The following is a 26,701-nucleotide window of genomic DNA, read 5'->3' on the forward strand; positions in this document are numbered from 1 at the left end:
TATGCCCGTCTTCATTAGCCCAGGTTAGGAGCAGAACAGTAGGACGTTAAACCCCATTTCATTTCATTTCATTTCATTCCGTTGATTTTCAGTAAGTCTCGGCATCTCTAGCTCGATTCCTTCACACGTCCAACAACAAATTACGACAGATTGACGTTTCACAGTTCATGTACTGCACATTAAGTTGAAAACATGCTTTTAAAGGGGTCACACACAATGCTGCACGTGAATATTGGGTTTTTCATGTGCATCTCGTGCAATTTTTTTTTTGCACACGGGCCGATATTTTTTGCGTTTGGGAGCATTGTGTGAAACAATAGTTCATAGTATTGCATAATATTATACATACAAAACCACCTAGTAATAAAATATTTGGGAAAAAAAAGTGATGCGTTTTCCATGGCGCTCAGTATATATAAAGTGTGCATGCATGGGTCAATATTTATACGAAATGCATTTTTTTGTTTTTAGCCAGATGCACATAGTTATAAAGTTGAATGCATAATACATAATTATATGGAAAAGTTTGTAAGAAAAATATAATTTTAAAACCCCCCAGAAAATCTGCCATTTAAATATATTATTGACTAGCAGGATACCTGGCTTCGCCCGGGCCCAAATTCGATTACCTAAGACAATCAAGGAGTCATGGTGATTAATTTTATACCACATAAATTAGGAGGTAGTTTCATTGGCGAATATACACACAGATATTTTTGAATTTTTTTTTTTTTATATATATACTTTGTGTTATAATAATTTTCAAAAGTTATTGTTTAAATGGGGTTAGCTCCCTTGTATTGCTTTTAACATCCTCAACATCTTGAGTTAATCCGGCTCATTGACTTGACTCAATAACATATTATATGATCTAAATCAAACGCGTCAGATCACTCTACCCCTCAACCCTACATTCCATTAAAAAACCACGGGGCAATTGGATAATCGATCCCCAAGGCCTTAAATTTATAGAATATTATTTTTGTTTCCATTGTGTTAAAATATTAAAGGCTTCTAAGTAATTTATTGTCAGTTTAGAAAGTCACAGGCCCAAGCCATTAACTTTTAGCTTTTTATTATTTGTCCTGACAAGGACTGCTGTCTAGTCGTTTGGATGGGACCAAAAACCAAGGTCCCGTGTACACATTGGTGTGCACGTAAAAAATCCCTTGGCAGTTGGAATTCGATATAAGAGTAGGCCGTAGGCCACTATGGAAGAGGCGATAAACCGCGATTACAAGAAATTGATTTTTGGTTAAAAAACATTTTATGGCCTAAAAATGCGTTTTTGAAAAATAAAATTGTTCCTACAACCGCAGTTTATCGCCTCTCCCATATATGCTAGGTATTAGTATTCTACGCATCCTTTTTTTTAAATTTTTTGGACCACAGGAACAGTGCCGACTAATCTATCCTAGTTGGGGGTCGTGTTATTTTGGGCGTGTCTGTTAGGGGCAACCCGCCGCACAAACTGTCTGGCAGTTGTCATTCAGGATTCCTGTGGTGGTACTGAACAACTCCAAAGCTCTTTTAGGTGGTACAGATTTGAGCTAATCTAGCCTAGCTTTGATCTGGAAATTAGATAACTCTTGTCAGGAACACTCCATCACTATGACCTTTTTTTTCTATTAACGTTTAGAGAAAAAATATAACTAACTTATTTCTATGAGATCCACACTGCCCGAAAAGTATTTTCTCGTCTTTTTCTTGTCCACTGCATGCCCGAAAATATGCCCGAAGCTCTCTTATGATATGTATGCCCGAAAAAACGGTATTGATTTCGGGCAATTTTCTCTTATGCCCCCCTGAATTACTTTGAGCTCCTACGCCTATGGGGGCCTCACCCTCGGGGCCTCACCCTCCCGGAGAAAATTTTGAAAATCTAACCACCGCAAATGCGTTTTCTGCTATTCTAGCCCGTGTAAGCAACCCCAAAAGTATCCAATGGTTTTGTAACCGAAATCCCATTCTGAATTCCAACCATCCAAGCAGACCGTTCCAGCTGCATTCACAAATAATAATCGATGCTCGAAAAATGTCGCACAAAGTAGAGTGGCTCCAGACAAATAGAGAATCTCCTACCAGTCTTTTTTGATATCAAAAAATATCAACACAGTTGATAAAGTAAAAAAAAACGAGGCGCTGCCGAGTTTTTTTTACTTTATCAACGAGCGTTGATATATTTTGATATCAAAAAAGACGAGTAGGAGATTTTATTTATCACACAATCCCTTCTTACATGCACAAATAGATAAATATAATTCTTTGCTGTAGATTTCACTTTTACTGAACATTACGGCGTAGTGATTCATGATTTTTTGACAGCAATTCAACCATTGCAAAGTCCTTTATATTGACCCAGTGTTTCCATCAAGGTCAATTGAATAACAATAGTTCATTTTTAATAAAAAAAAAAGTTACTTTTTATAAAAAAGGAACTGTTCTTTGAAAATAAAAAAAGTAGTTCCTTTTCAACTGACCAATCAAATTCATGTAAAGCGATATCTCCTAAGGAGATATCGCAGTAGATTATGAAATTTATCACACAAGCGATATCTACTGTAGAATGTATTATTGGGTGATAAAATGTTTTAATCCATAGTCAACTCAGTACAAATTTGTGGTATTCAATTAAAAGAAAAGTGAAATTAGTGTTTTATTAGGGCTCAAGGACAGTTAGGGAAGAAAAACTAGAAATGCCCGAAAAAATTTCAGGTTTACAGACAGCGGCGCCGGTTTTCTTCGAGAGGTGAAGAAGCAGAACTGACCTTGTATGGACCCCCGAAGAAAATTTTGGAATATTTGACGGCCGCAAACGCGTTTTACTGCTATTCTAGCCCGTAAAATTAGTGTTTTACTAGATTTCGGGCACTTTATTTTGCCAAGTAGATGAAATAATTTTTTTTTTTTCACTTTACCCTTCTGCCCGAAAAGTCAGCCTGCCCGAAAGTTAGGGGGGCAGCCCCCCCCCCCCTGCCTCCCTGGCTCGTACGCCTGTTGCCCATAAGTATGTGTCTATTTCTAGCATGTATAAATAAATACTTTAGTCATTTTGACACAGACATATCTTTTTTAAACTGAATTTCTGAATACCAGATTTTCTTCTTGTCAACTTTTACATGAACTAAATTAAATATTCATTGGATGTTAAGCAGGGATCAGAAGTTTCATATGAACAAACAAACAATTCGGGACTAACACATGGTACAATTTTATTTCAACAATTCGCTTGCGCGTAGGGGTCTTTAGCAGTAGGGGGAATCCGGAGGACCCGGAGAAAACCCACGAGGGTCGGCAGGCGACATCAAAACAGGGGAATCGAAACCATGTCAGTTGACCTTATGATACAGCGCACACGTACTAACCATTCGGCCACCCAACCCCCAGGGTACCGTAACGTATTATTATTATTATTATTAAACTTATAAAACAAACATTACATTAAACGAAATGATACATAGTAATTTAATTATGAAACATTTTTGGTTTTTCGATTCTTGATCTGCACCCACTCACTGGCTAGGCTATATATGGAGTTGATATGGAGTTGGTTAACAGCCTATCGCTGAAACCATCTATGATCTATAAAAAGCATGTCAAATAAAAGAGGGTGCAGGCCTCTTCATCAAACACTGTGACTATTGACTATGCTTATAATTTGAAGAATTGCCCAAGACCCCTTGATCAGCAAGCCAATTGTTAAATAAAATTGACCATATGTTAGTCACGTAGTAAGCAAATGAAAATGGGCATTAGGCCCTATTTAAGCCTAGGTCATGAAGTGTGTTATGAGGGAAATTTTGCTCTGACATCAGCGGTACGGGATCTTTTACGTACATTCCAATGTTTATGCCTAGACTGGACCTCGGTTTCCGTACCATCCGAACGACTATGTAGAGAAAATATTACATGGCATACCGAATCGATGGTAACTTTTTTGAGTTGTGATTGATATAGCTGAAATAAACTTTACAAGAGTGGTTACATCCGAGGATAGCCCGTTATATTATCTATATTACTACAAGCCAGTAAGTATATAATATCATAGGTTCAGTATATAGAACGTCTGACCTGAGCTATTAATAGCCCTACCTGTAATATTAACTGAACGTTAACAATATTGCGCAATATTTTTGTACAGCCAAGTGAAGAGGACGTAAAGTGTCAGCCAATTCGTTTGAGGGAAATTTTGCCGGCAAGTCTCTTATTTTGATACGCATTTCAGTGTGGATGTATTATGTCGCCATCCTGTTTGTCAGTCCGTCCGTCAACAGTTGGTTTGTAAACGCGATAGAGGCAATAGTCTTTGTCGGATTATTTTCAAATTTGGAAAGCACCGTGTCATGAGAGAACGCACCCTTCGTCCTGACAACTTACTCAACCACCATCGGGATCGAACCTGGGACCTCTTGTTTAGTGAGACATACTTACTGAGCCACCAAACCACGACAATTATGTTTGATACAAATTTTTTTTTTCAATAATTTCAGATGTAAAACTACAAAAATGCTGGAAGAAATAGTAAAACAGATTCCTCTATCTTTAACCACCCAGGCCTTGTTGATCGGGATAACAGTGGGCGTGGTTACATATTACACATTTGGAAAGAGGAAATACAAATTACCACCTGGACCGTGGGCTCCTCCATTACTTGGAAATATTGGGGGTTAGTTTAGTTATATAATCAGTAAAATAGTTTATATTGTAACCAGTTGCAATCTAGATGTTGATAGTAGTCAAGAATTATATAGAATACTTCTTACATTAGTTGATACCAATAAATATAATATTAAATATCTTAAACTAGAAGATTTAGAAAAGGGTAAGTGGAACTTGTAAAATCTTGCTCAGAAATCCATCATCAATAATCAACACACACTGGTTTCCTCACACAATTCTGTTCATTATTGATATGACTTTTGTGTCCCACTATACAATCATTAACATGTGTAATCACTTAAAGTCTTTTACCTATTTAAAATCATCAGAGTTTCCATTTAACATAACATACTTCCTCATCCATCTATGATCATCAAGGGGGTTGGGTGGCCAAATGGGTTAACAAGGTCTGTCATTGAGTCATGTTAAGTCTTTTACCTATTTATAATCATCTATAATCTATAATCATCTATAGTCTATAATCAAAGTAGTTGCGATCTTTGGGATATACATGTAAACATATATTTTAAGTTTTGTCAAAATCGGATAGAAATTGTGTTCCTTAGAGGGTCTACAAGCTTAAACATGATTTTCCGTACAAATAAATGTGGCTCCCTCAGTTGTCTGTGTGTAATCTCTTCTAATACTGATAACAAGTTATGTGTAAAATAAGACAACTGATGTTTTTTTTTTTTTTTTAACAAATTTTCACAAGTTGATTTCCTTTATTTTGTTAATGTAGAATGGTAATGAACTGCTCTTTTCATTTTCTTTGTTTTATTTGTTTCGTTTGAATTTGATTTATCAGTTAAGTTTTTGATTGTTTAATTTTTGTTAATGAAGTTGATTCTTTTAAACTTCGTTTTTATTTTTGAACTCTACTTGGTGTAGGTGTTCATCAGGTAATACCTCGACTGAGTTCAATATAGAGATTAGCCGGTTGATTTGTTGGATATAAACCTTTGAATAATAGCGCCTAACAGGCAGCTGTGTTTAATTATGTTCTCCTGATTTTGATTGTTTTTGTGTGTTTGAAGTATATGTTTGTGATATGCGCTTAGAAACACTTCACGTGTAATGAAGCGCTATATAAATCGAACAATAATAATATATCTTAATTAATACCTACGTTTTATGTATCTGCTCTAACTCAGCAGGTCGAAATTAGGCGACTTAGACCTTTGGGGTGATAAAAACCACGCCGGAAATACCCGACGTACTTTCTCAGCCAATGCAGGGATCAAGCACCCGACCTTCGGGCCATCGAGCCAGCGTCTTACCCACTTAGTCACCGTGACCCCCACTTAAAAATATGATGACCATCATTGATAACACGGAATTAATTTTGTATATTTTTTGTTTCAGCAATAATGTCCAACACACCTCTTTATAAGCTATTATTAGACTGGAGACAAGACTACGGACCGGTGATAACTATATACTTTGGTAAATGCTACTGTAGATACTTTTAATTTTTAACCTAAATGAAATACGAATGTCCCACAATATGGATTATTAAATATCACTTCGGAAGCGAGCGCTATATGATTTTCAATATACGAGCATTTTCCAGATAAATAAAATGAAATGGGGTTTAATGTCCAACTTTTAAGTTTACTAATAATAGCCTCTTGTGAAAATTGAGCTAACTTTGACTTATTCATAATATATTTTTTATGGGACCCCTAATGCCTATATCATAAAATAGAGCCGTAACATGAATAATTGTATTAACGTCAAAATACGTTCCAAACTCGTGGGTTTTCTCCGGGTGCTCCGATTTCCTCCCACTTCTAAAGACCCCTACGCGCATGCGAATTATTGAAATAAAATTTTAAAAAACATATGTTAGTCCCGAAATGACCTAGTTTGTGTCGAGTGGACGTTAAACCCCATTTCTAGATTTCTAGTAGTTAAAATACATCTGCAACTAGACAAAGTAAGCCAGCGATTTTATATGGAAAAGGTACGAAATTGAAATGAAACGGGGATTAACTTCGTACTGTTCTGCTTCGACTGGGCTAATGAAGACGGACGACTATACGTTGAATCAAGCAAGGCTCTCCTCCCAGCACCACGGCTTCCTATATATGGAAGTATAAGTGTTGATTGTGATTTTAAACCAAGCTTAGACGCCATTATCAAAATATGTTCATTTTTCAGGGCCTCTAAGATGTATAATGTTAAATAGTGGTGATGCTGTGAATGAAGCTTATGTTAAAAAGGCTGCCGAATTTGCAGGAAGATATCAGATTTGGTCAAGTAGGTTTCCCTGCATACATACTACAAATTATACAATTCCATTTAAGGCAAAAACCATTAAATGTACATGGTATCCATTGACATGAATTGAAATAAAATCTGGTTTAAGGCCACTCGATGAAACCAGGGGACCCAGAGAATACCAACTAGGTTGGACAGGAGACCCTACTTCTTGTCACTTACAGAATGGAAGCCTGGCAAGGAAACAGAAATGTCTCTACGTTGTTACTGCACTCATTTACTTTCTATTTCACAGTATAATTCATTTATTTTATTTTTATTTTTAGTGGCTTCTTTCTCAGATGATTACAGAAACATCGTATTTTCTGATATTTCGCCAGCGTGGAAATATTTAAGGAAAATAGCTCATCAAGGTTTAAGGTAAATTATGCTTCAATATTTTATTAGTGTGAAAATCCACCCATCGCTATTATAATTAAGGTTTAAGGTAAATTATGCGTCAATATTGTATTAGTGTGAAAATCCACTCATTGTTATTATAATTAATGTTTCTTAACAAATCACTTTAACTTATTTTAGGCAATACCTATCTGGAAGCGCTTTAGAGGAAAACTTATTTGAAACATCATCAAAAACGATGAATAAATTCAGAGAAGAAAATGGAAAACCCATTAATATATACAAATACATAAATTTATTGGTCTTTAATTTACTTAATGGTGTCTGTTTTAATAAAAGGTAATTCTGATAAAATAACAGGTTATTCTAACGCAATAACGGTAATTCTAATATAATAAAGGTAATTCTAATATAATAAAGGTAATTCTAATACAATAAAAGGTAATTCTAATACAATAAAAGGCAATTATATTAACAGCTTTTATCGATAAATCCCCTTATTACTTCTACCGATATTTATTCCAGTTTTGAAATTGATGATAAATTATTTCTGGAGTTGGTAGAAAGTTTAAATTCTGTTAATGACGATATTGGAAAAGGTTTCTTGGAAGACATAATACCACCGCTCCGTAAATATCCAACAGCAAAATTTAAAAAAATCAAGAAAAATTTTGGAGTAATTGAGACTTTTATTGCAGAGGAATTTGCAAAACATCAAGAGCTATATTCGGAAGGTATTGGTATTGTTTCTACTTATCTAATTAGGGTTGTTGGAATTGAGCGAAAGACAATTTCGTAACTGGTCTGGAACCCGAAAGGCAGTATCAAAGTATGACTTCTAATGTTAACACAGGGATAATTAGTTGCTCCTCACAAAAAAAAGTACCAAGTTATATTCAGACGTCGACTGGCGATTCCAAGAAGTATGAAATCACTAGAAATTTGCAATAGGAATGATAGATTGTAATAATTTTAGACCAATAAATTTTGGTGTGGATCACTTTTAGCACACTGTATGGTGTACGCCCATCTTCGTTAACCCTGTTGGTGCAGAAGAGTAGGATGTTAAACCCCATTTCATTCATTAATTAGATCCCGACACTAGCTATATCTGTAGACCTAAGATTTTCAAGGAAAACTTACTGTCATCCACAAAACAATCAACATATAAAATTCATTGAAATTGACAATTATTTTTATGAATCATGATCAAATTAAACCCTCTCGTCATTTTAATTTCAGGGAATATGAAAGATTTTACAGATTTTTTGATCCATGGTAAAAAGCAAGCAGCACTTGAAGATCCTGAAATAAACTCCATTGTCACAGACAGACATTTAATACAAGCTGTTACTGATATATTTGGAGGTAAAATATCTTTTGAAAATAAATGTAATTGGGTTTAACGTCCGACTATTTTATGTGGAGTTACCACCCTTGTCATCGAAGCCCTGGAACCGCTTTACATCCTAACTGGGGGTTTAACGTCCTACTGTTTCGATATGACCGGGTTAATAAAACTAATGTCCAAAAGAAAGTATACACTGTGCATTTCGTGCTGCATCAACAAAGTCGTTTTCCATCGTATGCGGCATTTGGGTACAATGTCAATCTGTTTCGCTTTTTTTATTTTGCTTAGAAGTATTGAGTTTGGACACAAGAGACATACCCCGTAAAGTTTTTTCAAATGTTTTTAATCAAAATAAAACTTAGTCATATTTTTAGTGTGTATACATTCTTTTGGACATTAGTATATGTGTGTTATTTTGCTGCAGTACGGCCCACTCTTACATCGAAATCCACCTGTTAAGGGTTCTTGTGTAGATGTTTTCCCTTGCTTGGCCCTCTGTCCCGCATCACTGACAAGGGTGAACCTCACCAGAAAATAAATATTGCAACTGTAGGATAATAATGCAGCTCTTTCATTAAGACTATTTTCCCGTCGCATTTAACCACGACCAACTAAAAAGTCCAGCGGGAAATCCTGGATATTATGGACGTGTGTTTGAGGAAGAGCAGGGGTGGGGACTCAAAATTGGCACATTTTTGGGACGGCTACACGAATGAGACGAAATTTCTTTTTTTACTTTTCCCACCTAGCTAGACCATCAGACGGGAAAAGAGCTATATGTCCTTTAGTTAACATATTTTTAATTATACGTATTACCTAATTGTCCGTTGTTGTTTTTTTTATATTTACTACACTGTTTTATTCGTCGTTTGTCAATCAGCCTTTTATAATTACTTCTGCATTTCCTTGTAGTATATTTGTTTCTTTATTCATTACAAATGTCATCCGAAACCATAGAATACACGAACGTGTAATGATTTTAAAATGTTCTTTATGTCTTAAATATTTGATATATTCGGATCCCATGCACGGCAAGATTACATCTATATTAGTTGAAATGGACCAATATTTTATATTAGGATACAATATTTGCACGGCAAGACAACATGTATATTGGTTGAAATGGACCAATATTGGATCTTAATTGGTGTTTTTAATTTCGAATGTTATGGAAAATATTGACTTCGAGATTTAGCTCCTTTAAATATTTTATTTTTCAAATTGTTTTAGCTGGAGTTGATACAACCAGGCAGACAATCACGTGGACCATTCTATTATTAGTAACACATCCAGAAATACAGAAGAAAGTTCAAGATGAATTAGATGAAGTATTTGGTAGGTATCTCAGTATAGGTTATCGTCAGACATACAGACACACAAATAAATAACAAAATTCAATCCTTAAAATTTATTTTATTTGAAACTATGGTTTTCTTAATGAAAAGGAAAAATAGATTTATAATTAGAAAATATGCCTTGGAGTAATATTGACACTTGTATTTTCTATAGAATATGCCTGGGATGTAGGACATTTTCCACGGGGGCTAAAGATGCATTATGTAAGATTTAGATAAAGAACTGTCAGTTCTCGCTATAATAGATAAAAATTAGATAATGAAAAGAGGGATATTTTGAAAATTTAAAGCCTAAAGAAAGACCTGCAATAGGCAGATTTAGCTCTTGTATAAATAATGCATCCTTAATGGCACGCGGCAGGGACAAACATGTCAAAAAAGGGGAGTTTTAGATTTCAGTAATTCTTAAGTCGGGCAAACTAGATTTTATTGGCACTATACCTATTATTTTATACACCAGATGCCGGTCAGCCAGTGACAGTAAGCAGTAGAGAAAAATTACCATACACAGAGGCTGTTCTTCACGAGAGTATGAGAATTTGTCCTGTTGTTCCAATTGGGTTACCACATAAAACACGATGTGATGTAACTTTAGGTAGGTCTAGTATGGAAGCCTATAAGGGTCAATATCGAGGCAGATACCAGGATATTAATAGTGTAATATGTCAAAATATTCTGATCGTTGAGATGATTGAGCCCTGAAAGAGGATTTTAGCCCTGAAGTGATTATTTTTGCCGAGTAAATTGAACCAGCCCGCTATGTTTAATGTCTTCATTTCGTTTCAAATACGCGCGTTTGCGTTAAGATATTGTTATTCTGAAGTTGTGATACAACGTTGTGTCTAGCAATCTAAATAAAACACGTTGTGATACGATTTGAGGTAGATCTAGAGCTAAGTCTAGCAATCTAAATAATATATATATATAATACATTGATTTGTATATATATATTGATATATTATTTTTTAGACCATATTATTAACCTATATATTATCACAGTGCACGATATTCATTGGGGGCCAAAATTATTTGGGATTCGTTTTAAATACATATCTATTTAGTAATACTAAAACAAATAATTAAGGGACAACACTTTACGTATGTATGTTGCAGGAGACTATGAGATACCAGAAGGTACTATGGTGATGACCAATCATTGGGCTCTTCACCACGATCCAGATGTATGGAAGGATCCGGAGGTCTTCAGACCTGAAAGATTCCTGGATGAAGATGGAAAGTTGGCGCCAAAAACAATGTCATGGCTGCCATTTTCTGCTGGACGTAGAAATTGCCTGGGTGAAACTATTGCCAGACCCGAAATGCATCTCATGCTGGCTCTGCTTCTGAGAAATTTCACATTTAGATGTCCTGAAGGCGAAACCATCAATTTGATTCCAGTGCCAGCACTAACTTTTTCACCACCCATGAATTACGTAGTGGCGGAAGAACGTACAAATTAAAAACAAACTACTCGCAATGAGCACCAGACATGTTTCTGAGTAAGCACTTCAACTAATCAAATTGAGCGACAGACATGATTCTAATTAAAAATTAACTAATCAAATTAAGCTTTATGGCTTATTTGTGTAATAACAGCTTTAGCAGTTGATTAAAGTAGAAATTTCATATATATTAGTGAATAAAACTCACATTTAGACGTCCTGAAGGCAAAATATAGCAGCTGTAATCAAAACAATAGTCCAAGGTACCTTTAACCATTTATTGTTCCTTTCTTACAACTCTATAGGATGTTTGTACCATAAACTTTTGAATCGTTAAACCATTATACAACACTGACTGTACATAGGATAGGCTTACTACTGGTGGACGTTGATTCACCATGTTCGATTAATAGCCTATCTTTACTGGTTTACTATACTAAACCCAAAGTCTAAATACTCGTCTTCAACTGTCGTTACAATTCAGAAAACCATTGCCCTTGTTTATCTTACATGAACGGAGCGGCCAACGGTTTTAGAACAATCGACGTTTAGTGTCTCTCTAACTTTTCAACAAACACGTTTACATTGCCGCCATAACAGGAATGAGAGAGAGAGAGAAGTGGAGTTTAACGCCCACTTGACACAAATTAGGTCATTTCGGGACTAACACATGGTTTAAATTTATTTCAATAATTCGCTTGCGCGTATATAGGGGTCTTTAGCAGTGGGAGGAAACCGGGGTACCCGGAGAAAACCCAAGAGGTTGGACCGGCGACTCTACTCCTTGTCACGTACAACCGGGGAATCGAAAAACCGTCAGTTGACTCAATGACAGACTTTATGATACAGCGCGCACATGCTAACCATTCGGCCGTCCATACTCCCGAACAGGAATGAGACCACGACTTAAAACTATGGCCACAGAACACACTTGTAGTCCCAGACAATTAATTAATTTGCCTTACACATAATGCAATACATTTGCTACAGTAACACAAAACCATTAATTTGTTTCCAGCGCCAAAACTAGGTTTTGCCCCGGGATGAATTAAAAATTCTACTAATCAGATTGAGCAACAGACATGATTCTAACTAAAAATTCGGCTAATCAGATTTAGTTTTATAGTTTTCTTGTGTAATATGGCTTTAGCAGTTGATTAAATTAGAAATTCCACATATATTTTACGGAATAAAACTGTTTTAATTTTGCTTACAGTGGCCTTTTATTTTATTCACAGCAGCAATCTGAACCTCTATCAACAGAACAGTGGTTGGCCGTTATTGAGTTTCAGTCTCCCTAAAACACTATGTGCTATCATTTTATCACAACATTTCTTTGCTTTAGCGCACCAAACTATTTATATATGGAGTGCCATCACAGACATCATGTCAATTCAGTTTTATATCAGATTGTTGAAACTGGTCTTTGGTCATTGTATTGACATATTTTTGCATTGAGCCTTCTTAATTCACTCGTTGAAATGTCTGTCAACAATTAACCCACTGTTTATTTTCTAGAGTTAATGAGTGTGGAAGAGACCCAACGTGGTGAATGAGTCACTGTGTTGTTTATATATATATATTTATAATACACTATAACATCTGAAGACACCTATGGAGGGCAAGCAGCTAACTTATGATTTGGTGTATATCGTAATGAAGTAAAGTGACCCCCCCCCCCCCCCGGCGTGTCTTTTAATTATTTATGTATTAGTCGGGTCACAACCCTCAGATCCGTTTGACGATGGTTTCTGATAAAAAGGACTCTCATGAAGATATTTGTAGTTTGGTACCTCTGAAATCTACGGGTTAATTCCACGAGAGCCGAAGATCAAAGATGACCGTATAATTTATAGGTTCTGTTAGTCACCAGTCTCATTATGAACAGCTTGCGATTCATTTCACAAATGGTTGCTCCAAATTGGCGACAAATTAGCTTGAAGATGATTCTTTCAATACCAATACAACATATACACGTGTGATATGTCTTTTCAGGGATTGTTATTCATATACAGCTCAAGCATATACATTATTCTATTAAAAGGTACTTATCTCAAATGACAAAAAAAAAAAAAATAATACATTTGACCCATGGATGTTTCAGTACAAAACTTTTACAAAATTGTCATTCCTGGATGTACTAGTGAAGAAAACAGAAGCCAGGCTTACAACAAGGGTTTATAGAAAACCAACACACACTGATCAGTACATTAACTTCAAGTCTGACCACCCACACAGTGTTAAGAAAGCCTCCATAGCAATTTTAGCCCGCCATGCTGTCAACAACTGTCGCAAAGAATACCTTCAAAAAGAATTAGAACACATCGAAGAAGCCCTTACAGACTTGAACAACTACCCACGTCAGTTAGTTAAAAAGACCATTAAACCCACCATTAACAACCCTACAAATTCAGAAAAACCAAAACTAGAAGAAAAATAAACACCTATAAGAATCACTATACTGTTCGAAGGCCTAAAGAGAGACCTGCAATAGGCAGATTTAATATTTGCATAATATATGTTTAATCAATTATTGATTCTGAAATTCATAATCAAGATATTATAGAGAGAGAGAGAGAAATGGGGTTTAACGTCCACTCGACACAAACTAGGTCATTTCGGGACTAACATATGGTTTAATTTTATTTACATAACCCACGAGGTTGGACAGGCGACCCTACTCCTTGTCACGTACAACCGGGGATTCGAAACCACGCCAGTCGACTCAATGACAGACTTTATGATACAGCGCCGCGCACGCTAACCATTCAGCCATCCAACCCCCCTATCAAGATATTATAGCAAGTAATGCTGGTTATTGTGATACGTTGGCTGGTCTATAGACATGTTGGTCATTTACATCTTTCTTTGTCATAAATATATATATATCATCTTTGTTGACCAAATTAGGTAATAATCCTTGCCGATATGCAGGGGATGTTTCATATCTAACCAGACAACGTTTGGGTTCTTTAGACGACCATTTGATTCTGAGAAAGCCATGATGTAGAGATATGTTAAATTTAAATATTATAATGTAGACTACTCTTTAACTGCTTTGATAGAAAAGAATATAGAAAAACTGTCGGGGTACCTGTTATATGTTTGATTTCGATATCATGAGAGACAACACAATGTTGAAGTCTAAGTCCAAAAGAACATTACATAGTATCCACGCCAGAGAAAAAAGCACTAGACGATCAATGCCAATAAAGATTTGCAGCAGGTATTGCTACAGAAGTGTTTAACACTGGACCTTTACCAACCGGACCAGTGGAGACAGACATAACCTACGCTATGCAGGGTGCTTCGAGGGATATTTTGCTGCTGGAGCGATAGTTCTGTCAACTGTTCTTCGACGAATTCTAACCGTCAATGGATCGTGTATGAGCTCACCAACGAGGACACTAGTTGATGGTTGTTTTACATTCAACCCGAACAGGACTGGAATATCCCTACAAACTTCCACACTAAGGGCCTCTTATTTAGTGAGACATCGCCATATCACTGAGCCACCAAACCACTACAATCTGTTTGATACAAACTGTTTTTTCTATAATTGCCGATGTAAAACCTAAAATATGCTGGAAGAAATAATAAAACAGGTTCCTCTATCTTTAACCACCCAGGTCTTGTTGTTAGGGATAACAGTGGGCGTGGTTACATATTTGGAAAGAAGAAATACAAATTACCACCTGGATCATGGGCTCCTCCATTATTTGGAAATATTGGGGGTGAGCTTGGTTATTTAATGTCATTCTTAATTAATACCTGGGTATTGTTTATCTGCTCTGACTCAGCCACCCCACGCCCATTTGATAGAAATGAGACGACTTAAAGATACATTATGGGAGATAAGATAAAGAGATGGCAGTTCTCGCTATAATAGTTAAAAACTAGATAGTGTAAAGGTAATTTGCTGAAAATTTCAGTCAAATTGATCCACTATGAGCCGAGGAAGAAGCGGGTGAAATTTTTGCATAGTCTCGGTCATCATTACTAAAATCATTGATATAAACAGCATAGTCTCGATTATCCACTTTTATTGATTTAATTATCAATAGCCGTTAGCGGCATATAGGAATCTAATCCAGCCAACATCGAAGGCTAGCCTTGACATCGAGAGTTTATTATGGTCTGGATAAGTTAATTAAAGTCTAATTGATAATTTAGATAACATTTCAGGCCTAAAGAAAGACTTGTAATAAGCAGATTTTGCTCTTGCATAATGCATGTTTAAACCTTTGAGGTGATCAAAAAGTATTATCAAAAACAAATGATAGTTAAATGATATCAAATACAGTCTGTAACGTTGAAAGTGCATATATGCAGAAACCATGAAAATGAAATGAAATGGAGTTTAACGTCCTACTTTTCTGCTCCTAACCTGGGCTAATGAAGACGGGCATACGCCATACACTGTGCTATGAGGTAAATTTTGCCTGGGCACGGCCTACTCTTATATCGAGTTCCAACTGCCAAGGGATCTTTTACGTGCACCTCAATGTGTACACGGGACCTCGGTTTTTCGTCCCATCCGAACGACTAGACAGTCCTTGTCAGGCCCTCCATCCTGCATCACTGAGAAGGGGAAATTACTTTCTCGGCCAATGCAGGGATCGAACACCTGAGCTCCAGGCTAGCGAGCCAGCTTCTTACCCACTTAGCCAGGTGATTCCCCCAGAAACCATGACCATGGATGTATAATATTTAGAAAACAAGCTTGTGACTGAATAATTTCTTGATGAACGACATAAATAGAAAGATTATCCTATTTAGATTTTAGTGTCTCTCAAATCCCAGGATAGGTTACTTGGTACTGAATTTTATTGATCAAAGTTTTAAATTTGTGAATAGCACGAATTTATTGTTGTATATTTTTGTTTCAGCACACCTCTTTATAAGCTATGTCCAACCTCGTGGGTTTTCACCGGGTCCTCCGGTTTCCTCCCACTGCTAATGACCCCTACACGCAAGCGAATTATTGAAATAAAATTAAAAACCATATGTTAGTCCCGAAATGACCTAGTTTGTGTCGAGTGGACGTTAACCCCCCTCTCTCTCTCTCTCTCTCTCTCTCTAAAGACCTCTACGCGCAAGCAAATTATTGAAATAAAATTAAAAACCATATGTTAGTCCCGAAATGATCTAGTTTGTGTCGAGTGGACGTTAAACCCCATTTCTCTCTCTCTCTCTCTAAAGACCCCTACGCGCAAGCGAATTATTGAAATAAAATTAAAAACCATATGTTAGTCCCGAAATGATCTAGTTTGTGTCGAGTGGACGTTAAACCCCATTTCTCTCTCTCTCTCTCTCTCTCTCCGTCTTTATAAGCTATTATTAGACTAGAGAAAAGACTACGGACCGGTGATAACTATATACTTTGGTAAATACTAATTAGATAAAATTGAGCGTTAAATAAACTTTCTTACGTTATATGATTTTTAATCTACGAGCATTATAGATACATACAATAAAATAGGGTTTAACGTCCCACTTTTCTGCTTACTTTTTACAGCCCCGTGTGACACTACGGTGTCGTTAAATAGATCAATTATTATGAATTACTTCCCCTTTGTGATACGGCCCATGATACTAGGGTGACACTATTGTCTGGGACCTTCTTCGACTTCACGTTGTGATAACTATTTCCAATGTTAAATTAAGACTGGAACACTTTTTACGTTAACTATGTTTTTATACCTTTATAACATCCATAATACAGGAAACTAGACACACATCTATGACATTAAATATAAGCTACATATAAGTTCTCTTTCCCCAGCTTGTGTTTACTAGATTACGATTAACATCATTCTCTTTACCCCACCATTTCGTAGGACAGGTTTACTGATGTACCCCCTAACATCATATGGCTCTCCTGCGACTTAACTAGCTACTCTAATCCGAATGATGTTTATTTCCCAGCCTCCCAGCCCAGGAGGCTGTGGTGTTCCTAGCTTCCTAATGATATCTAAAGGAAATTCAACCGCGCACGTTCGTTATAAAGAGGTTTACGTGCATAAGTCATGTATCGAGCCCTGGGAAATTGACCAGGTACCTCCTTTATCGGATTGGTCAGCTGCACAGACGCTACCCTGGATTTCAACACAGTATACTTATATGGGCACCTCGGATGGCGGCTAATCACGTTTCTAACACATGGGACTACTATGATGTCATTGCCCTCTCTACAGAACATATGTAACCTCCACAGTATATAGACCCCATAGTGTTATACCCGGGGGTGTATATCATAAAATAGCTGTGAATGAAAGATGCATTATGTAAGAGCCAAATCTGTCTAATGCAGACCTCGCGTTTGGCATCAAATGTTTTACAGGTATAAGTCATTTTAATGACATGCCAAGTCCTTAATCAAATTACTCTCTAGACCATCGCGTGGCTTTTAATTTTCAACGAATTTAAGCACGTTTGATTGTTAATGATTTAATTTGAAACTGGAAAATCATGTAATACCAAGACAGATAATCACAACCGAGTTCTTTGTCTCAATATTTCATTCATTATACTCGACTATTGTCTCGCTTGTATTCCCGAACCACTGAAAAGTGCGAAAGGCGCTAGAAAGTTCGCTGGGACTTTCCAGCGTGGTTTCCTCTCCTTGTCAGTGGTGCAGGACATTGTCTAGTTTTTCGAAACACCGAGGCAATTGGTGTGCACGTAAGAGAACCCTTGACAGTTTGAATTCGAAATAAGAGTAAGTCGTAGAGCACACTGGGTGGCGTATGTCCGCCTTTATTACCGGTCTACTGTCGCAGCCGAACAGTAGGACATTAAATCCCCTTTCTTTTATCGATGGAATAAATGGCTACTAAACAAGTTTAAATATTTTTATTGTAGCAATGACATATTTATTGAAACAATGATATATATCATAAATATCTCATAATATATACAGATTATATAGAAATACAGCCATTAATATTTTTAATTTAAATAAAACCAACCATTCAGAAATAAACATCATGAAGTAATATTCTATTCCAATCCATAAATTTTAATTACACCATAATCTATCATATTTTATTGGCAATAAATATTACAGTTAATATCGTGCAAGGATAAGCACAACTGCGCAAGAGCTACCGTTTCCGTTTTTGATGAATAAGCATTCAAACAGGGTTAACAGACAAGACCCGTAATCGTCCATTTTGTTAAAGCAACAATAAGCCTATGTAAATGCAAACCGGAAAACTTTGTGGTCATTAATCAGCTTTTAATCATTGAAGATGCATATTAATTTCGAATTTTAAATGGGTCTAAAAGCACATGTGATTTATATTCCATTTTTAAAACATTTATTATAATTTTTAATCAATTATATTTGGTGAAATACGCGAACATTCCAAATTGAATGACAATCGTTTACGTCTAATTAGCCCATTCTTAACGTTTTTTCATTATTATTTTATCATTTGCGAATCAACCATTATTTTAAACTGTTCATTGGATATTAGGATCCCACAATTTCACGGCAACATAACAACATCAATAGCGATTGAAATGAACCAAAACGGAGTCCTAGTTTGTGTTTTTAATTTCGAATATTATGGATAATATATTAAAGATACATTATGGGAGATTAGATAAAGAGCTGGCAGTTCTCACTATAAAATAGTTAAAAACTAGATAATGTAAAGGGAATTTGCTGAAAATTTCAGTCAAATTGATCCACTCTCCACCGAGATTTTAGCGATTGAATTTTCGGCCTAGCCTCGATCATCATTACGAAAGTCGGTACGATAAAAACATAGTCTTGATTATCCATTTCATGATTAAATCTTGAATGGAAGTAGAACAGCAAATCGGAACCTAATCCAATAAACATCGCAGGCTAGCGATGACATCGAGAGTTGATTATGGTCTGGATAAGTTAGTTAATCTCTAATTAAGAATTTAGATAACATTTCAGGTCCAAAAAAAAGACCTGCAATATGCAGATTTAACTCTTTTATAATGTATGTTTAAGTTAGAGGTTTAGCTCCGTTAACTATCTAAACTCAGGTATTTACACTATCCTTGAAGAATGATATCTCTATAATACCGTTAATTTGGGAGCCAACCAATTGAAGACGTAGTGTTTTCAAACGTTGTATTTGAACAAATGTGAAGGTTCGTAAGATACAATAAGTTGATAGACGATCAGGTGTTTTCTTTTTATAAATGTATAACGATATACGAATATCCCTACACAGCAGCTTGTTCTCCAAAAACAGATTGTAGCCTATATCACGTTCACAAGCTTTTAGGTGAAGGTCGAATTTAGACTATTTAAAGATGCATAATGTAGGATTAGATAAAGAGCCGACAGTACTCGCTATAATAGTTACTATAAACAGATACTGAAAAGGGAATATGTTAAAAAATTTAGTCAAATTATCTCATTCTGAGTGGAGTTATGACCGTCTGAAGAACAGTGTAGTCTCGATTGTCATTGCTACTGTTGTTACGATAATAAACAAAGTCTCGATTATCCATTTTTTAAATTAAATTGTTAACCGCCAATGGTGTTTAAATTCGTTAATATTAAAAAACACCCGATAGTCTAGAGAGTTGATTACGGACTTGGCATGTGAATAAATATCTAATTAGTAATTTATATAACAATTGAGGCCAAACGAAAGATCTGTATTAGGACGATTTAGCTCTTACGTGTTTTAATAGTTTAGATCAAGCTATATAATCAGGATTTAGTAATTTGGATCTGTTTAATATCATGATTTAATAATTTGGGACTGTTTAATATCATGATTTAATAATTTGGGACTCTTTAATATCATAATTTACTAGTTCAGATCAAACTGTTTAATATCATGATTTAATAATTTGGGACTGTTTAATATCATGATTTAATAGTTCAGATCAAACTGTTTAATATCATGATTTAATAATTAAGATCAAACTGCTTAACATCATGATTTAATAATTAAGATCAAACTCTTTAATATCATGTTTTAATAGATTAGATCAAACTATCGAATATCATTTCTATGGTAAACCACCACCACCACACACACATACACCGTCAGATCCCGCCTCTATATCACGAATTGTCATTTGAGAGAGAGAGAGAGAGAGACTGACTAACATATGGTTCAATTTTATTTCTATAATTCGCTTGCGCGTAGGGGTCTTTAGCAGTGGGAGGAAACCGGAAGACCCGGAGAAAACCCACGAGGTTGGAAATTGTCATTTGAAATGGACTAGATTATTTTGCAATATAATAATAATAATATTAATAATAATAATAATAATAATAATAACACCAAATTTATATACACCTATACACAATAAATTTATTCATTTACAAATTAAAAATATTTATTTTAAATTAAGAAAACATATTTTAAACTTTTGTACAAGTCATGCAAGAAATGGCACCTTTGCGTCATAGTCTTATTTTATTTAAACATAGTGTTGCCAAGCAACGACTACACGCGCACCAGCTATTTTTGTGAATGTAGGCGAACACGAGTGAATTTCGAATAAGCCTACCAAATTTTAAAGTCTTTAAAAGGCTGTGTAGAGTTGTTTCGAATTGGTTTCAGTAATAAAGGAAATATTTGATGCGCTGTTTCAAATTTTGATCACCCCCCCCCCCCCCTTATGACTGCGTATAGTCAAACAATCAGAACAAATATTTACCTGTAAACCGTTCACAAGGTTTTGGTGACAAGGGCAATACCCCCGTACACAATTGATGCGCGATACCAAATTGTTCATACTTTTAGCTTGTCGAACAGTCTCAGCATGTTTGAAAATACAACTTACAAAACTCTGACCCGACGTGTGTTAACAAGGTTTCGGTGACAGGGGTAATAACTCCTCATAAAATTTTAAAGTGCGACTGAATGTCGACAAGCCGAACAATCCCAACAAATTCGAAAACAAATCTAAAAAATATTTTATGTGTGAAGATGTTACTAGAATAGTTAACGGTCAGAAAGAAGGACGGGTGAACTAGAAGTCCCGATACCGGGGCCAACCAATATCAGCTTCTCGATGCCAAATGCAATGCTATTAATGCTTTATTTTTAATACTATTCTCTTATCATTATGCCCTAAGGACTGGATTGTAAGGTTATAGACTCAAAGGCCTTTATTATGGTTTACTTAGTACAAGAAAACCAATAAATTCATTTTTACAAATAAATGGGTCTGCACACAAATAGTAATACATTCTTTACAATGCATCATCTGGTATCCACATTTTGTCCGATGTAATAACAGTGATTACATTTGGATAATTAGGTGGTTCTAATGTTTTATCTGATATAAGCTATCTGTTTCCTTGGTAACACTGAAAAGTCGCTTGATATCATCCAATAGAACCGAAGGACACCTGATGTTTGTTGAATCACAATTAACTAGGAAAATTATATTAGATCAAGTTAGTTGTATAGTCTATCAGTCGACCAGTAGGACGATGAACCCCATTTCATTTCTTCTAGTGGACACCAGAAAGCTTGAGATATTTCTCACGCTTTTACAAAAATGAGGCCATGAATTTCCTTTGTTCAGCCATGTTGTTAAGACAACATCTTGAGATAACACAAGGATCCAAGCTGCGGTCCCTTCAAAATAACAGATCTACAAGATGCACGTTCTGTCCATATAAATAATATACTAATTTCTCACCCAAACACAGAAACCTTTGCAATTGATGTGAGATATATGTACGTTCAAAGACCTTCGTGTTTGCGTTATGACGACGTCCATTCGAAGCAAGCCCGTTTTCATTTAATTCAAAATACACATATAGTTTATACGTATTATATATTATATTTTTAAAGGCCATATTAGCGAAATCACACAATAAATTTGATCACTCTTCCAAAATAAATGTCTATTTTCACGATGCTACGACATCATCATGTTCTACATTCTCCAGCTTTGTATTCTCAGTCTCAGAATGGCACCTGGAAAGAAAGAGAAACGTAAAGGGTTTAAAGTTCCATTAAGACAAACTAGTGAATTCTGGGACCATATGTATTATCTTTTCATGCAACAATTCGTTCGAGAGTAGCGGGTGGAAAACGAAGAATCCGGTCGGCTCTATTCATTGTTGCTATATAGGGAAAAGATGCCAGGGCTTATGTTTTACCTCGAACACGTTAGATGACTTGGCGATCGACCATTGCAGCCCACAAGCAAAATCTTTAAAATGCATCCAAACATAGCTGAAATTCAATGATCTTCGTTTCACTAATTTGAATGTTGGAAATAAATTTCATGCAGATGGGAAGATACCCTTTGTTATTATAGCGGTCACAAGGTTCTACAAAACGAAACGAGGGACATAGCTTTAGAAATAATTAACGGAAATTGTTGAAATGCAATAGGTTTCTACTTTTTACTAATTTAAATCATCTATATAAATTTAATGTAATGATAAATGTAGCCTGTAGATTACTCACAAGATATTGAAAACCACTGGCGGACGGGGACGACGACAATATACGACGTACATAAAAACGATCACATATATCCAAACATCAACACACTCCTCACATCGCAGACATTTGGCGCATTATTACCAATTCAATGAATAAATTCAACCTTGATTTCAGTTAGCCTGGTGCCTGGAGTGTTGAAATTTTTGTTGATAAACTTTTGGGTCACTTTGATAAATTACATTTTGGCGGCCATCTTTAAAAATTGCCACCGTTATTTCATTAAAATTGAGCGCGTCGGGCAACCCTCATAACTCCTGTACTGATTGACCTATTGCAATATGGCTCACGATGTTCACAAGAAAATTCTACATCTGCTGCTATATAATACTTATTGTTGAATGAATCAAATATTTTCCAAATCAACAGATTATTCTGGAAAAATCAACGTTTTTGCATTTTTTTTCAAGATTTATTTTATGTTTACTATCAAATCATGTTCAGAGTAATTTTAGCCAAATTATGTATTTGGCATAAATAAATACGCTCGTTTTTTTCGGCCCATTTCGCCTCTATAACTACTTTTTGTTTCGAGGATTAAAAACAAAATAGTTATTCTTGCACCCTAAGACACACTGGTTACACAATATATCGCTCTCCGAAATTTCCTGAAGATCGTCATATGTTAATCACGTTATTTCGCCTTGGCCGAATTCGGCCGAATTTCAACATGATGTTGTCTGACATATTTATAATTGGTTTCTTTTGCAATTTAATTGGGATAAAACGTTATCCCTCCCGGTTACTATAGGGATGCCCCGGAACCTTACACAAACAAAATCTAGGGAATGCAAGTATCCACTACATATTAGAGCATGCTGTGTGTCTATTTTCTCAAACTTTTTGTGATTCCTAGTCGTAAATGCATTTCAAATTGTCTTCGCAACAATTCTTTTTAAACTTTCAACTTGTTTGAAATGCATCACTGACGAAAATGATTTGTGGGTACCATATCTAGACTATAAGACAAAAGTTGCCGGGTATAGAGTCCTTGGTGTAAAAACGGACAACATTACTATTTCTGAATGAATAGGAGAACTTAAATTCTGGATATATCATAAATAATTCTCAATACCGCTAAAAATGGTGCAAAGGCATGGGCTATGAAATTAAAATGCCTCGCTATTTTGGTGGAAGGTCTTGTGATGTGTGAGACCCAGTATAATCGATTCCAGATGCACCATTGTATTGTTTATGGGGTAGGGGTGGCGGGTCATATAAGTCAGATATATTTTCTAAAGAATGTGTCATTTTTAGCATTATCATTAGCATCATTTTGAACATTCATTTTTGAGAGGTTTTTTTTCAAGTTCGTTGACTCTGAAACCTTATAAACAAAGATATTATAAGCTATATGAAACAGATAATTGAATTTTCGCCATCTTGGATTTTCCAACTCTTTGTTTAGGTTAATTTTAAGTTCAACAACACTGAGAACCCTTTCAATTGGATATTGCATGTCATATCAAACAGTGAAATGACTATTATCTGACAAATTGGCCATTTTAGCAAATTTGGTCGCCATTTTGAATTTCCGTCATCTTGGATTTGGGACACTCAGTTCATATTAGAGATAAATTTTTATGATTAATGTTTCTGATATCTAGTAAATCACTTTAGTAGACCAAATAGATAATTTTACTTATATGGGTGTGAACATGGTCTGTTAGTAAACTTATGAACAGACATCATGACCCCCCCCCCCCCCCACCCCCGAAAATATTGCTGTTTTCAGATTAGTCTTTTATTTTGAAACTGGTAGTATTAATTAAACAGCATGTACCATATACCAGCAGATACGGAATTGTATTATGAACATTTTGTGCTATATTACATATCCATAGGTGAAACTGTTGAGGTGTTATCAAGATTTCCCTGATTCGCACTATTTCATATTTTAAAAAAAGTGGACATTTGTAAAGATGACCGCCAAACTGACATTTGGCAAAGTGACCCGGAAGTCCATCAACCAATTATAGTATTCAGCAGTGGGAGGAAACTGGAGGACCCGGAGAAAACCCATAAGGTTGGACAGGCGACCTTACTCCTTGTCACGTACAAGCGGGGAATCGAAACCACGCCACTTGAGTCAATGACAGACCCCATGATGCAACGCACACGCGTTAACCATTCAGCCACACCCTCTCCTTTCAAAGTAAAGCATAAAGAACTCTTTTATGATTTTAAAACTAAATACTGAGAGTATAATATATGGATTCACTGTATGCAGTCAATTAAATTCCAATAAATATTCCCTTTTTTGCCTAAAGCTTCTAAAATTTCAATTTCCACGCGATTCTATTTTAAAAAATATATGATTATTAGTGCCACCGCCAAAGAAATAATTTCGCATTATTTCCTAATACAATTAGTGGTTCTCTCGATTTCTTTAACTGATGGTCTACAGAAATCCTTCTGACAAATAAATCGTCTTACCGTTCTCTATTATAGGCTTCAAAATCATCATTTAACTTCATTAGATGTTTCTGGGTTTCATCCATCTCCTGTAAAAGAATATTATCATGGCATTTATATTCCTTTGGATATTATCATTTGTCATGTTTATTAGAAGTATATGTTTAACGCGAATGTTTTCAATCACACCCACTCCACATCTCCCAATCCAAACAGCCTCCAACTTAAACCATGACTGAAACAAATCATGGTCTCCTCCAGAGGCCGTATTAAAAGAACAGAGCAACAAAATATGGTCGTCTCCAGAGGCCGTAATAGAACAGAGCATTAAACCGTGGTTTCCCCTGGAGTAATAGAACAGAGCAAAAAAACATGGTCTCTTCCTTCTAGAGTAATACAACAGAGCTTTAAACCATGGTCTCCGCTGGAGGAATACAACAGAGCAACAAAACATGGTTTAATCTTGAGTAATAGATTTGGCGCCTGTTTCACGAAATTTTAACTAAGACAATTTAGTAATTTGATTGGATAATATTAGATTGATTTTAGTGTTTAGCCAATCAAAACTTGGATTTTATCTTTACCTAAAATTTCGAGAAAAAGGGCTCTGAGCAACAAAAATGTATTAGCTATAGGAATGCTGGCATCAGGTGTTCTAGATATAGCAAGATGCCCATCTTTATTTACCACACCACATGGTGCTGTAAGTGAATTTTAAAAACCGAATCTACTGAGTATACAAGAAGCTAAGTAATCTCGGAAGGAAAGGCTAATAGAGAGAGAGAGAGAGAGAGAGAGAGAGAGAGAGAGATAGATGGGGTTTAACGTCCACTCGACACACACAAACTAGGTCATTTCGGGACTAACATATATGGTTTAATTTTATTTCAATAATTCGCTTGCGTGTAGGGGTCTTTAGCAGTGGGAGGAAACCGGAGGAACCGGAGAAAACCCACGAGGTTGGACAGGCGACCCTACTCTTTGTCACGTACAACTGGGGATTCGAAACCACGCCAGTTGACTCAATGACAGGCCTTATGATACAGCACGCACGTGCTAACCATTCGGCCATCAGTGATGCAGAGGGAGGAAGCTAGGCCATGACAAGGGCAGCGACTAGATCTGTGGTATTGTGTACACATTAGCGTACACGTTAAAGATCCCTTGACAGTTGGAATTCGATATAAGGGTAGACCGTAGCGCCGCTGTTCGGGCAAAATTTCCCCTCATAGAACATTGTATGGCATATGCCCATCTTTATTATCCCGGTAGGTGCAGACAGGTAGGACTTTGAAAACATACCTTATTCACAACCCGGTTTCACTAACAACGTAACCGTGGAGACAGAATTAAACCTCCAAATTTATAGGGCGTGTATTT

At 35.9% G+C, this 26,701-nt stretch overlaps 2 protein-coding genes across 3 annotated transcripts in view; one reads left to right on the top strand and one right to left on the bottom strand.

Annotated features, from left to right (window-relative positions):
• Window positions 1-3,893: 3,893 nt before the first annotated feature.
• LOC126814663 (cytochrome P450 1A1) lies at window positions 3,894-12,642 on the top strand. Of its 2 annotated transcripts, none has more exons than XM_050539967.1 (11): window positions 3,894-4,028; window positions 4,491-4,666; window positions 6,025-6,105; window positions 6,823-6,921; window positions 7,209-7,302; window positions 7,462-7,620; window positions 7,807-8,015; window positions 8,524-8,649; window positions 9,863-9,967; window positions 10,448-10,582; window positions 11,101-12,642. In XM_050539967.1, the coding sequence occupies exons 2-11, from the start codon at window positions 4,507-4,509 to the stop codon at window positions 11,445-11,447; spliced, it is 1,515 nt and encodes a 504-aa protein (XP_050395924.1). In that variant the 5' UTR covers window positions 3,894-4,028; window positions 4,491-4,506; the 3' UTR covers window positions 11,448-12,642. The 2 variants fall into 2 exon arrangements, with proteins under 2 accessions (XP_050395924.1, XP_050395925.1); XM_050539968.1 differs by lacking the exon at window positions 3,894-4,028 and adding an exon at window positions 4,100-4,195.
• Window positions 12,643-18,269: 5,627 nt separating this feature from the next.
• LOC126816698 (serine/threonine-protein kinase 32B) overlaps window positions 18,270-26,701 on the bottom strand; it is a 123,745-nt gene continuing 115,313 nt past the window's right edge. The window contains exons 10-11 of the mRNA XM_050543435.1: window positions 25,343-25,410; window positions 18,270-22,372 (exon numbers count right to left, since the gene is read on the bottom strand). Of these exons, the coding sequence (XP_050399392.1) occupies window positions 22,306-22,372; window positions 25,343-25,410 (135 nt within the window). The 3' untranslated portion in view covers window positions 18,270-22,305. The remainder of the gene's footprint in view (window positions 22,373-25,342; window positions 25,411-26,701) is intronic.

This window comes from Patella vulgata, chromosome 3 (genome assembly GCF_932274485.2).
Source record: "Patella vulgata chromosome 3, xgPatVulg1.2, whole genome shotgun sequence".
NCBI lineage: Eukaryota > Metazoa > Mollusca > Gastropoda > Patellidae > Patella > Patella vulgata.

Bases quoted from the DNA above. Each gene is read 5' to 3' on its own strand.
- LOC126814663 (XM_050539967.1), top strand. From the start codon at position 4,507: ATGCTGGAAGAAATAGTAAAACAGATTCCTCTATCTTTAACCACCCAG. The intron at 6,106-6,822 runs GTAAATGCTACT...TTCATTTTTCAG, and splicing joins GGTGATAACTATATACTTTG to GGCCTCTAAGATGTATAATG. The intron at 8,650-9,862 runs GTAAAATATCTT...AAATTGTTTTAG, and splicing joins TGTTACTGATATATTTGGAG to CTGGAGTTGATACAACCAGG.